Below are 13133 nucleotides of genomic sequence, written 5' to 3' on the forward strand. Positions count from 1 at the left end.
ATAAGAGCTGTGCAACATCATACAGTGTCAGGGAACTCACTCAAGTGCTGAGAGAAGCCATTAAAAAGCATTCAATATGTTGTTCCTGCCTACGTTATCACCTGACACCTATCATTATCAAGTATATGATGTCCCACCAGTTACCAGACACATACTACACGCAGTCTGTCCAGTTTCACTGATAAATGGACCACAAACGTAACCCAGCACTTCTAAGTAAACGTGGAAGAAAAAAAAAAAGTTGTGATAGAAAGTCTTCAACGCAATGCAAATTTTAAATAAAAAAAACCTCCCTCCAAGTCTTCCATTTTGGCTTGCAGGAGCAAGTAAAAATAAACGACAGAAAAAAACATGAACATGCTTATATCACATGATGGCAATTGTTTTTAAAAGCTCAATTGTTGAAATAAATATAATTTTTTCCAAAATCCTTCAGTTTTGCTCCCATTATTCCATAAAATGTCCCCAAATTAGATTAAAATCTATCAGAAAATCAAGTAAATTTAGGTGAAGATCCCGCAGGGAATGATATATGTCACTTATTGCTTGGATATTTGTCAGTGTCTTAAATACTTTACTTATCATTTAAAGGTAGAATGCAAAGTAGTGCTTATTATTGATGAAATTACTCATTTTCTTGCCTATAATCTCTGTATTTGAGTTTAACACCCCTACTCTAAGTCATAAGCAGTAGAGAAAACTAAAACTTTTATCTTAAATTTAAAGATTTTCACATTGGATGCTGACTTCAGCTCTGCTGGCAGTTTGTTCCAATTCTTTACAGCATAACAACTAAAAGCAGCATCACCATGTTTACTGTGAACTCTGTGCTCCACTATCTGACCTGTGTCTATTAATCTGAGAGACCTGCTGGGTTCATACCTGACTCTCATCTCACTGATGGATTCTGGACCAAAACCCATTCACAAATGTATACACCAGCAGCAGAACTTTAAAGTCTATTCTGGGGCTGACTGGGAGTTCAATGACAATATAAAACCAATACCAACTAGCCCATAGACTTTTAAGACTTTGCTTTAAAAAAAATAATAATACTGATCTATGTTTTCAAGCAGCACAGGTCACACCAAGCAGTGATTTGACCCCTAAGGTTCTATTGGCGTTCATGGTGGGCCCTTTCTGGATCAAAATATTTATCCAGGGTTAATCCAAAACCTCCATGACTCTGCTTTTGTATAGGTGAGCAAACCACTGAACCCAGTGCCCTCAACACATTCTTGGTATTGTTTTCGTCAGAGCTTTTGTTTACCACAGACGCCATTATAGAGTCACTTCACTCCCTCGCTCAGTATTCACTTGTTTCTGTCCCTTGCAAACCAGTGAACTTAAGAAAGAGCCTGTGTGTGTGTGTGTGTGTGTGTGTGTGAGCAAGTATGTGTGTATCAAATAAGACTTGAACCCATTTTTAAGCTCTCAGGTTTAGGGGGTCAACTTTCCTTCATGTCACCACTAAGATCGATGGATGTGACCTCTGACAGCACCAATTTGTATATAAACACGGGACTGACCAATCGTTGAATCGCGTGGGATCGCCTCGACCAATGGGAGCCCTTGGCAGCATCATGCTCTGTGGAGTTCCTATCTTTTGTCCGTCAGGATTAGTGCTATGGCAACGCTGGTCGCCCGGGAGGCGAGTTTCCCAGAGCTGCAGGACAAGGACAGAAACAGGCCGCTTCATTCCAGGGGACTCAGAACTGGAGTGGTGTGCGTGTGTGTGTGTGTCTCTGTGTGTGTGTGTGTGTGTGTGTGTGTGTGTGTGTGTCCATCACTGTCTGCCAACTCTAATGAGGTGCCATCCCAGGTCCTAAACCCTAAGTGTGATAGTCTGTATGTGTGAAAGGTTTTCATAGATAAGCCACCCCACTTTTCTCCTGGTGGTCTAAATTAGCCAGAAGGATGGACGGCCTGGCAGGTGACACCACTGATACCAACACATGGAGTCCTGAAAATGCAGTGTGAGATTACAATACATAGACATACACCAAACCTGCATTTAAGATGTGGTGCTGTGTGTCAAAATTGCAACAAGTGTGTGATGAAATGTCCTACTTGCATTTGTCGCCTTTTGCCTGAAATCAGTTATGGCGAACGATTTGTTTCTAATAAATGTAAATTAATTCCTTACCAGTGATTGGTAAATATAGGAAAATATGAATGACAGGATGATTAAAAAAATATGCCTTAAGGCAGGGGTGTTAAACTCATTTTAGTTCGGGGGCCAAATACGGAGCAGTTTGATCTCTAATGGGCCACAGATTTTTTTGTGGGAAAACATGTAATTTCAATGTTATTGTGTCGTAGTTTACATATCTTAGTATGCATAAAATACAAAATATGTAATAAACCGACACTATCCCAGCATTAACTGACAGATATCAGTCCCAACAGGATCTTCACTTTGAATTTCCTAGATTTTGTGACCAATTTCTATTTAATTAAGGCAAATATGTTATAATTCGAGGAAAATTGAAGGATTTTGTAAGAATTTGAAACTTTTTCCAACTGTTTAACCTTAAAATGGACTGCGGCATGTGACATAGACACCAGGAAAACTGTGAGTCCCAGCAAATATTGTTGAGTTTCATTTATCATGTTCTCCTTGTCATTTTTACTTTCTCCTGCGGGCCAAATTGGATGTTCCGAAGGGCCGGGTTTTGGCCCTCGAGCCATGAGTTTGACACATGTGCATGTATGCATCTTTTCCTGTAGGTACATAAGACCCATTTCTTGTGTGTTTTTTTTTATTTGTCTACATAGCTGGTGGTCAATGCCTCACAGGTCGGTCTTTAATTACATACAATTACATTGCCCAGCCCATGTCTTTCTTCCTAAAGTTTGCACAGCACAGATTTCTCAGAGTGTCTAGTTTCCTTCCACAGGTCAAACACATGTTAAGCTAAGCAGAGTCTGGAAGGTATATTTCAGTTTAAAACATTGGGAGTGGTGGAAAAACATTGATAATTCAATTGTGATTTCACTATTTACGATTATGAATCAATTCGTAAATTTCCAAAGATCGATTATTTACATTTTGATATACAGTATTATTAGACCATACAATATTGAAAGTGCAGTGAGGTGATAGTTCAGAAGCTCACTAAATGGAACATCAAAAATTTAATCGATAATCAAGTATAGACTTCAATAACCATAATCGAGTTGAATTGGGAACATGGGCTGGTTAACCACACTTATTATACCTGTTAAAAATAACAACAACAAAGCAGGACAAGCTCAAAAATATAGAAGAAATATTGTTGTATTTTTGAATAAATTGTTATGTTGTTTTGTACTGTATAGTTTCTGTTTACAAAATGACTTAGGCCTACAAATACAGACACATGAATTTATCGGTGTATATATTTTTCTTTGCGTTATTGAGATTTTGTTTTATTTTCATTTCCTTTCATTTTATATGTCTGTATTCTTGAATTAATGTGTCTGTTCATGCTAAACATTGCAATGTGTAATATTTGCCTGACTGGTTTATGTATATTTTGTTTTGCAATAATAATGAAAAATAAAATAAAATAAATTAAAAAAAAACCCATGGTTGGGAGGTCACTTCCTGGTTTACGGATTTGACTTCCGGTGTAATGTGTAGCTAAAATACATGTTGGAGAATATGTTTTGTTAGATACAAACTAATGTTCTAAATGCTAAAGTTTGTACTTTTGTTTAATAATTACGCATTTGTATCCTGAATGTTTTTATTTTATTTTTTTTAATGCCCCCACCCCTTACCGCTACGAAAAGTCGTTGCCATGACAACAAACATTGTTGACTGCATTAGCGGCTGATGAGCTTGTGTTTCGCCGTTGGTTCGGGTTTTTAGCGATTAAAAAAAGCCGGAAACAACGCATTTTTCCATCAAACAATGGACGCCAACACGTTATATTGTTCTTTGGAGCTCGTAGCAGGCAGTGGACACACTTTAAACTCTGAGCAAAGAGCCGCCCTGCAGACTTCCTTAGTGATTCTGAGGAAAAACTACAAATTCAAGCGCGTCCTGTTTTGGGGCAAAATTATGGGATTGAAAGAGGACTATTTTATTGCCCAGGGGAGAGGAGAAGATGAGCTAAAAGACAGGACGTCTCTATATAGGTAAGGACGTGTTATATTTTATATCTGTATTATTCCAGCTGCTGTTTGTGTGTGTGTATTTGTGTCTGAACGCCAGATGTCACCTTCACCTTCAGCTTCAACTGCATAGACTGGCTCCAGCTTCCTCCTGCCACTGACGCGCTCATCAACCACGTGACCACAGCAGCCAAGGGACGATTCATCGGCGACCCATCGTTTGTTTACGATCACGATCCACAACAAAGGCCAGGGACTGAAAAGCAGGCGGAGGAGGTGATGGCTGTAAGTATTACAAGTACAAGATTACAAGCAGTGGTTCCCAAACTTTCCACAGTCCTACAGTATACCCAGGGCTGGCTTCAGGTCATTTGGTGCCCCAGGCAAGAGTGGACGTCCCCCACCCCACCCCACCCCCAAATAAATAAAAATAAATAAACTTACTGCGACACAACAAACCATTGAAAAATTGGTTTAACCTATTTTAGAAATGTGAATAATACAATGAATACATATATATATATACATATATAGGAAAAAATGAACTGAGGGAGCAACAACAAAGCAAACTGCTTCTCTCGTCTCCTTTTTCGGCATGTACAAAAAAAAAAAAAAAAAAGTGAATGTAACCATGTCGGAAATAAACTGAATAAATAAAAAAAAAATAAAATGGTGCAAAATCCAAAAGCAATGCAAAACAGTGCAATCAAAAGTAAAAATAAAATGCAAAAGTTTCAGTGCAAGGACATTTCTACTTTCCTGTTTGGTTTTACTAGTCAGTGACACAAAAATATTCAAAACAATGTGCAAACAACACAATAGAAGTGAATAAAATGGAACAAGAATTACGACATGCAGAAAGGCAATGCAATGACAGAGGTAAAGTACATTTAAAAAAAATCAATTAAATAGCATAAATATGCGCAAAAGATTGCTTGTAAGCAGCAAATAAAGGGCAGGCAATCTTAAACCATCACTTACATCTCCAATGTTGTTTAAAACTTCACACATCTGGACTTCCGAGCAACAAAGGCATCTATGGTTTCATCAAATTATTTTTAGATTTCTAATAAGCAATTTGACGCCCTTCTAGCAGATGGCGCCCTAGGCGGCCACCTGGGTTGCCTAGTGTCAAGGCCGGCCCTGTCTGTACCCCTTCAGACATATAACCTAAAGCAGTACTACTGGTACTAAAAATTATAAAAGCTATTGAAATGAATCTATTCAGGAGCCATAAATCAGTGTTTTTTTAATCTTGGGGTTGCCTGGGGTTTGTTTGGAGCAACGGTGCTCGGGAGTAGGGCCTGGGGGCCAGGGGTTAGGGGGTGTGGTTCTTCTGGGCCGGCGCTGTTGGGCTGGTAGTGGTGACGGTAATGCTAATAGTATTTATGCCAATAATAATTAATAATTTTCCATTTATCATTTATTTCTCCACCTCACCGGAGTAATAACTACTGGGACAAAATTGACAGACTTCACTTTAAGAAAAGTTCAGTTTCCTATGTGGTGTCATTCCTGAGATATTGGAAGCTGAAAATGGAAGAAAAATGATGCACAAAAATTGACACACAACCCTGCACTGAATTGGCCATTACTCAAGATATGTTCATCCGATCAAACTAAAAATTTACAGCGCTTGTTGAATGAACACGGAGCAATTGGTGAGAAAAAATTTGAATTTTTTGACACATGTTGAAATGACATGGAATGACCCTTTTAGAACTGACTGAGATATGTACAACTGAATTAGTTGGTAATTTACACAATGATTTATGTTTTCTCTGTCATTTTTACTTCCTCCTGGGGGCTGAATTTCTGAATTCAAGTACCCCCTTTGTGCGACTACAACATTTTGCTCAGAATACTATGAAATAAAAACAACTCTAGAGCATAATTATAGAATCAATCAGTGATAAGTTACACACATTTTAAAGAATCCCATTGTAAATAAGTGGAATGAAACAAATTTAGTGTCTCATGAATAGATTTATCTCTATAGTTTTTATATATTCTGGTCATTTCCCACTTGGTGTGGCCCCTGGGTCTTGAGTTTGGCACAAGTGGTTTAACATAATGCAAAAATTTTTTTCTTGGTTACAGGCCAAAGTCACAGAGGAAATGCGCCTGGCTGTGACGGTTCATCTGATTGATGAGGAAGTGTCCGTGGTGCCTCGAGGTGCCTTCGTCAAACGCCCTCACGGCCTCGTCCAGCTCAATCCAAGCTTTAGTGGTAAATTTACATACTATAGGTTGTGGGAAACATCCATTCGTCACTTGTGACCTGAATCTGCACTGATTAGGATTTCTTCCTCAGGTCTTTCTGAATCAGAGGCAATAAAACTTGACAACTATCTGCACTTCAGTGAACCAAAGAACCTCAAGAAGAAGTCCATCCTGGAGTTGGGGGAGCTGAACCCAGCCATTGACTTCCTGGATGTACTAAGTGATGACATTCCTAAAGGTGAAGCTTTTGCATTACAAGTATTTATTTATCGTCCACTATTTTAATTCATGCAACACTTTATCCGAGTTTGTGCTTTCTGATGTGGTCAAAGTGAAACCCAGGAGGTAAAGATTAGGCAATAGTTGAAAACAGAAAACAGTGAGAGTTGAGTAATGCAAAGTCATGTCTGAGTTTGTTGATGGTTAATAGTGGGATTCAGTCCAGACCAGAGTGTGTGTACATGTATACGTGAGAAAACACCCACAACCAAACATCCAACAGATGTGCGCTAAAGCAGCTCCCACCCACCCACATGTGTACGTGTTTGTGTTTTCTGACTTGGCTCAAGCCACCAGCGTTGTCATCACGACATCAGACGGCACGCATCTGTTCCTGCACTGCACGCCACAGCAAACTATACTATACGCACTTCTGCTCAAAAGAAGGGTATGGAAGCCCGTTTCCACCACACACAGAAATCACCATGGAAAGTCATCATTATGAGCTAGTAAAGTCATAATTATGAGATAAAAAGTCATAATTATGAAAGTCATAATTATGAGATGAAAAGTCATAATTATGAGCTAGTAGTCATAAATATGAGATAAAAAAGTCATAAATATGAGATAAAAAAGTCATAAATATGAGCCTGATTTTTATCTCATAATTTTTACTTTACCAACTCATAATTATGACTTGCCGTAGTGATTTTTTTGTGTTAAAGTATCTCATAATTATGACTTTTTAACTCATAATTTTGATTTTACCAACTTAAAGTTGACCTGGCCTAGTGATATTTTTAGTGTTAAAGTATCTCATAATTATGATTTTACTAACTCAATTATGACTTGCTGTAGTGATTTTTCAAGTGTTTTTTTAGTGTTGAAGTATCTCATAATTGTGACTTTATCTCATAATTTTGAACAATTACTTTTTATATCAATTCTGACTTTTTAATCACATAATTCTGACTACTAATTCAGTTACTTTATATCTCAAAATTATGACTTTATATCTCATAATTTTGACTTTACTAACTCTAAATTATGACATGTTTTTTTTAGTGGTGGAAACAGGCTTCCAAAGAAGAGAGCTTTTTTTTTTTTCTAGACCTTTAGAAAAACAAGGGATAGAATTCTCCGGTTTCATGAGACAGGTGCTTTCCTCTGAAGGAACCCTGCTGTTTCCCTCTAGTTAAATGTCCTCTTATTGTCCTGTAGCAGATAACGCTTCCTGCAAACTACTAAAAACTTTAATTTCCATCTAATCTACGAATACAAAACATACTAGAAATAACTAGTCTGTGTACAAGCATTCCTTTGTGTGATCCAATGTTTGTGGGAATTGACAACTCAAGCTGTTTTCCATTTCAACAGTCAGAATCACGCAAAGAAAAACAAACTGGACCATTTATTTTTTATGGGTATTCTTTGGCTGTTTCTACCATGTGAACTGGGTGCAGAGATCAAGCTGGCCTTGATCTGAATTCAGCTCACGGAACTGGACGAAACCTCCTGCATTTAACATCAACAGTTTATGAGTGCTCTGTGTTTCTGTTTAGGATCGTGGAGTCTTCAGTTGGAGTGCGCCGGCAGGGTGTGTGTGCTTCGCAGCTTGCTGTGGCTCGGCCTGACTTTCTACCATGTGCCAATGACGCAGCAGCATGGATACATCTATATGGGCTACGGCAACAAGAACCTGGACCTTCCCTTCATGTTGTAAAAGCCTTAAAGAAGCAACAAATGATATAATCAAAGAATACAATCTGAAATAGCTCATAAAATAAACTAATAAAACTGTGTGAAGACAAACTGTGTTACTAGAGTTCACTACAGATCTGCCGATACTTGGTCTTTTGCAGATTTAAGGGTGTAGAGTTGATTATTGTAGCCAAAACAAGAGGAAGTGAGTACTTCTAAAGGACCTCGAGGAGGTGTTATCTTCAAAGTTCTATGGAGCCAGCCTGTGTTTAAGGTCACTGGCCAAACAGGAAACCAGCACCCAAAGAACGGGGTACAGTTCACAGCTAAAAATAAGGAAAAGAAAGAATGCTTCTGGAATTCATCTACTTCATTCTGCCCTTTGTTGATTTAACACAAACACAACAAGATATTAAACGCAGCATTACCAAGAGGCCAAGGTCATCCTGCAAATCACATCATTGTTACTTTCTCAGGTGTCTGCAGTCTGGTTTTTATCATTTCATCCCATTTTTCTACAACCACTCCCACCTTAACCACAAACATAAGCTGTGTTCAGAATGTAAAATCGTCCTCGGACCGGCTTCAAGCTAAAAATGAAACATTCTCTTATCAAAACAAAAGCATCGCTTCTTGTCTTTTTGAACGCTTTTGCAAATACAGTTCTTGTTTTGACGTTAACTAGAAGTTTAATCAGTAGCACGATGGCGGGTCTCTGAATATCTCCGAAATGTCGCCATGAAATGTGTTTCCACGAGTTTTATGGCTCAAATGACCACATGTTGATGGTCACTTTCTCGCTTAAAATGCTTTCAGAACTTTCAAAGGAGCAGATTTAGAGATTCTTTTTCCTCAGTCTTTGTCCTCCCGTTTTTTGTCGTATGTTCGAAATGCATCTTGGGAAACTTGGAAGTAAATGGTAAATGGACTTGATTTATATAGCGCTTTATCACCACACTGAAGCAGTCTCAAAGCGCTTTACATATCAGCTCATTCACCCAATCACTCTCACACACCAGTGGGACAGGACTGCCATGCAAGGCGCTAGTCGACCACTGGGAGCAACTTAGGGTTCAGTGTCTTGCCCAAGGACACTTCGACACATAGTCAGGTACTGGGATCGAACCCCCAACCTCTCGATCAGAAGACGACCCACTACCACCTGAGCCACGGTCGTGGAATGGTCATCATCCTAACAGTATATAGTAGACGGTAAATTCTCATTGAGTTTGTAGTGTGTAATACGGAGTGCTCCAGTAAACACAAGCCGTAGATTAAACACTTTATTTCCATGTTTGCGTTTCATAGAGAATAGATGGTTTGGAGGCGGGGTCAAGCCACACAGCATTATAAACACGAGTTAGAATAAATACAGTTGTTGCTCTGATTGCTTCAGTGTTTCAAGTACAGGGGTTTAACACCATAGTTCACATTGTTTTTAAGAATTGGGTGACCAACGGCCATACGCTTCTTGCACCACTTCAGTCCCTTTTTGTAGATTGGCTTCACTGATCCAACGGCCCAGCGAGTCAAGTACCTGTTTAGTACAGAGATGGGAAAAAAGTGTTAATTGGAGTTTGTTTTACGGTAACTAGTGATGCACATAAATGTGGTTGTGAATGACATGGCACCTGTTCAGTTGGGGCTTTGGTTTCTTGGGGACAAAACCCTCAGGAAGCTTTGGTCTATGGTCTGGAAGCAGACCTACAATACAGAATAGAAATATGTTTTTAACACCACCATTTATGGTATTTATACCAACACCAATAATGAGCAAAGCCGCTTTGTGTGCTCACTATTAAAAAAAAAAAAAAAAAAACAATACTACAATGTATACATTTACAATACGTCTAGTTCCAAACATTGGCAACGAGCGGCCGTCTGTCATGTGTTCTGCATTCCCCAAATTAAATGAACAAAATTACTCAAAACAGAATGTAAAAATTCAAAAATATACACATAAGGACGACACAAATAACAGAAACATAATATCATACAAAAATACAGCGAATGACAGCAGAAATACACAAAATTAAACAAGAAAGACACAAATAAAAATACACAAAAAGAACAGAGAAATTGACAAAATGACAACAGAAATACACAAAATAAAAAAATTTAAAAAAAGTACAAAATTACTGAAAAATACACAAAACTTCAGAGATTCAATCAGTTCGGCTTAATCACTATGACAATTAATGCTGAATGGTTAACCTGGTTAAAAAAACAACCTGAAAATGTATTTTTAATCAGTAATTCCCTTACTAGACATCTCAGGTGTCCCCATTTAACCTCATGGGGACCCCAATTAGGGTTGAAAAACACTGTATTAAGCACTCTTAATGAAAAGCACAGAACTCCTCCAAGAATGGACGTCACATTTTTAATGTGGATGACATGTTGCAGCAGCAAAAGATTGATAACCCTATTATTATTATTATTATTATTGTTATTATTAGTATTGATGTTTTAAAGCTTTTATGCATGTGGACACTATAGCATTTCACATGCAGGGTAAAAAAGTATACGAACATACAGTGCAATGTTGAACATGCAATTATTTTTTAAACAGGAAACTGATTACCCCTGCTTATATAACGCCATTACACTTGTAAACCAGTGCATTAACCAGTAGCGACAAGCTGAAAAATTCAGCATTGACGTTGTAGCTTTGTAGTTCTGTGCATTATCTATTAAAAAAAGACTAAATAAAACAGCAAACATCTGGAAACTAAATACAAACTGTACTAGATTCTGGTTCATCTTTGGTGGTTGAATAAAATGACATTTTAAAAAGTGACTGACCTGCTCTATGAGCCATCTGCACACACACAGTGATCTTACGATGCTCCTCTGGACAGAGCCCAGTAATGTTCTTAGATAGCATCCCTCCATCGGACCTGATGAACTGACTGAGTAACAGGACATCCTGAAAGGTGGGGGAAAAACTGAAAAATGACACCTCCGTATATAACTAATTATACAACGTGTGTTAGACATGCAGATGGAGAAAACTTACTGTATAATCGTATTTGTTCTGTAGGTTCCATCTGTAGATTGGGCACTTGGCTGCGGGATTTGGAGGCTGTGGTCCAGGTGGAACATCCAGGATTTTTCCCTCAATCTAGTAGAACATTAACATCATTTGTTGTCAAATCAAGTGTTGATCAAGTCTAATACAACTTTAGTGAGTTTATAATGACAGAAAAAAATATTGTGTATACATGCGAGTGTGTATAACAACTTTATAGAAGAATACACACCGAAAATTCTGTTTTACTTACAGTTGTTATTTTTCCCTCCTGATTCTCCAGCACTGCAAACGAAAAGTAAAATTTAAACATACATTGTGTGTGTAATCCAATACAAAACATCTTTGTGAAGTAGCTGCTTTTATTCATAATGGACTCCATGTGGTTAAATACAGGGTAAGTAGGCTCATTTATAATAATTCATCTGTAATATGTGTGTGTGCAATACGGGTTTTTCAGAATCGGAGCAAATTTTATTGATGACCTAAACTTTGTGTGAAAAATGGATCAATGCAAAATAAAACAATTTAATTTCCCAAAGCTTCGGTTAAAGGACCTTCATTGGGGTAAAAAAAAAAAAACAACATGGCTACAATGAACAGGTTTATATAATCCAGAACACCCAAACACAGCGCAAAAGTTTACCATCGCTGTGGGCGCTCTGCTTCAATATACAGTCTATGGCTTGTTCCTCCATCATGGTAGATATCTCCAAATTAATACACAAATTCAATGAAACTCTACAATATTAGCAGGGCTCACATTTTCCTCACTCTTATATCACATGATGACAGTCATTTGTGATCTCAAATTATTAAAATAACTGTATTTGCGATATTCTTTCAATTATTCCACAAAATTTCCTCAAATTACATAAAAATGGGTCACAAACTGAAATTAATTGAAAGTAAAGATCTTGCAGGGACTTGATTTCTGTCACTTTTTGCTTTGTTATCATCAGTTCCAGTGTCACGTACTAAGATTATAACCCTAACCCAATCTAATAAACAAACAAAACATGAGTCCGTTCATTTTGAAAACAAAAATGATTTATTTATTTATTTTTATTTTTTTAACAGCAAAAAAATCATTTTCCGGTAGTGCGCAAATATGCACAAATACAATCTCAGTAAGATGCGAACTTTATTAAAATATAAATGTATTTATACGTGGAAGTGCAAACTAGAACACTATGATGATCATTTGCTTCATTTACTCACTTCAAGTCTTTTTTTTTAACATATATGATCAACATTTATTCCGTTTTTTTATTTTACACATTTACAAATATATGAAATGACATTAACTCTGGACAGCATGTTCATGTCTGATAAAGGTGGCATTGCAGGATAAAATGGAGTTTAACGGGAACGTTAGTCTCACCCTGACGGATCCCTCTGCACTGGACGGTGAAGGCAGAAAGCTGAGGGACATTTATCCGCTGTAAGGCGCTCAGGTTGGTGCCTGTAGCTCCGGCTCTTAGTCCAGAAAACGAGGTCCAAACAGACCTGAGCACACTGCGGGCCGCCATGTTTGATACACGACCTTCCGCCTTCGTCTTCTCCTGATCGTAATCTCGCGAGAGTAGACTGTGGAACAGCAGCGACACTGTTGGTGTGTATGAGGTACTACACCTACAAAGACTGAAGGAGAACAGTTGATGCAGAAAACTGAAAAACAACGAAAAAATACAATAAAATAGAGTATGTTTATATCAATGAGTCACATTCTTTAGAAGTCCTTCAATGTTTCATTAAACAAATTCACGATTTTGCAGGTCATAAGAGATACAGTTTTTAATTAGATCTGTAGCCACTTCTTAAAACTCACAAAGGAAACTTGTAAAAGTAGGAGAAC

General features: G+C 37.8%; 2 protein-coding genes across 2 annotated transcripts; one reads left to right on the forward strand and one right to left on the reverse strand.

Moving 5' to 3' along the window:
* The first annotated feature begins 3631 nt into the window (after positions 1-3631).
* Positions 3632-8358, forward strand: rsph9 (radial spoke head component 9). The gene is made up of 5 exons (XM_028439974.1): positions 3632-4125; positions 4221-4386; positions 6202-6331; positions 6416-6562; positions 8106-8358. The coding sequence occupies exons 1-5, from the start codon at positions 3899-3901 to the stop codon at positions 8264-8266; spliced, it is 831 nt and encodes a 276-aa protein (XP_028295775.1). The 5' UTR covers positions 3632-3898; the 3' UTR covers positions 8267-8358.
* Positions 8359-9514: 1156 nt separating this feature from the next.
* On the reverse strand, positions 9515-12853 carry mrps18a (mitochondrial ribosomal protein S18A). The gene is made up of 6 exons (XM_028439857.1): positions 12660-12853; positions 11529-11560; positions 11264-11368; positions 11050-11173; positions 9876-9948; positions 9515-9781 (listed from the first exon to the last, which is right to left on the reverse strand). The coding sequence occupies exons 1-6, from the start codon at positions 12805-12807 to the stop codon at positions 9637-9639; spliced, it is 627 nt and encodes a 208-aa protein (XP_028295658.1). The 5' UTR covers positions 12808-12853; the 3' UTR covers positions 9515-9636.
* Positions 12854-13133: the final 280 nt, after the last annotated feature.

The sequence above is a fragment of the Gouania willdenowi genome, chromosome 24 (genome assembly GCF_900634775.1).
Source record: "Gouania willdenowi chromosome 24, fGouWil2.1, whole genome shotgun sequence".
In the NCBI taxonomy this organism is placed as follows: domain Eukaryota; kingdom Metazoa; phylum Chordata; class Actinopteri; order Blenniiformes; family Gobiesocidae; genus Gouania; species Gouania willdenowi.

Bases quoted from the DNA above. Each gene is read 5' to 3' on its own strand.
- mrps18a (XM_028439857.1), bottom strand. From the start codon at position 12,807: ATGGCGGCCCGCAGTGTGCTCAGGTCTGTTTGGACCTCGTTTTCTGGA. The intron at 11,561-12,659 runs GTGAGACTAACG...TTTCGTTTGCAG, and splicing joins GTGCAGAGGGATCCGTCAGG to TGCTGGAGAATCAGGAGGGA. The intron at 9,782-9,875 runs GTGCCATGTCAT...TGTACTAAACAG, and splicing joins CCAAAGCCCCAACTGAACAG to GTACTTGACTCGCTGGGCCG.
- rsph9 (XM_028439974.1), top strand. From the start codon at position 3,899: ATGGACGCCAACACGTTATATTGTTCTTTGGAGCTCGTAGCAGGCAGT. The intron at 4,126-4,220 runs GTAAGGACGTGT...CTTCACCTTCAG, and splicing joins GACAGGACGTCTCTATATAG to CTTCAACTGCATAGACTGGC. The intron at 6,563-8,105 runs GTGAAGCTTTTG...GTTTCTGTTTAG, and splicing joins AAGTGATGACATTCCTAAAG to GATCGTGGAGTCTTCAGTTG.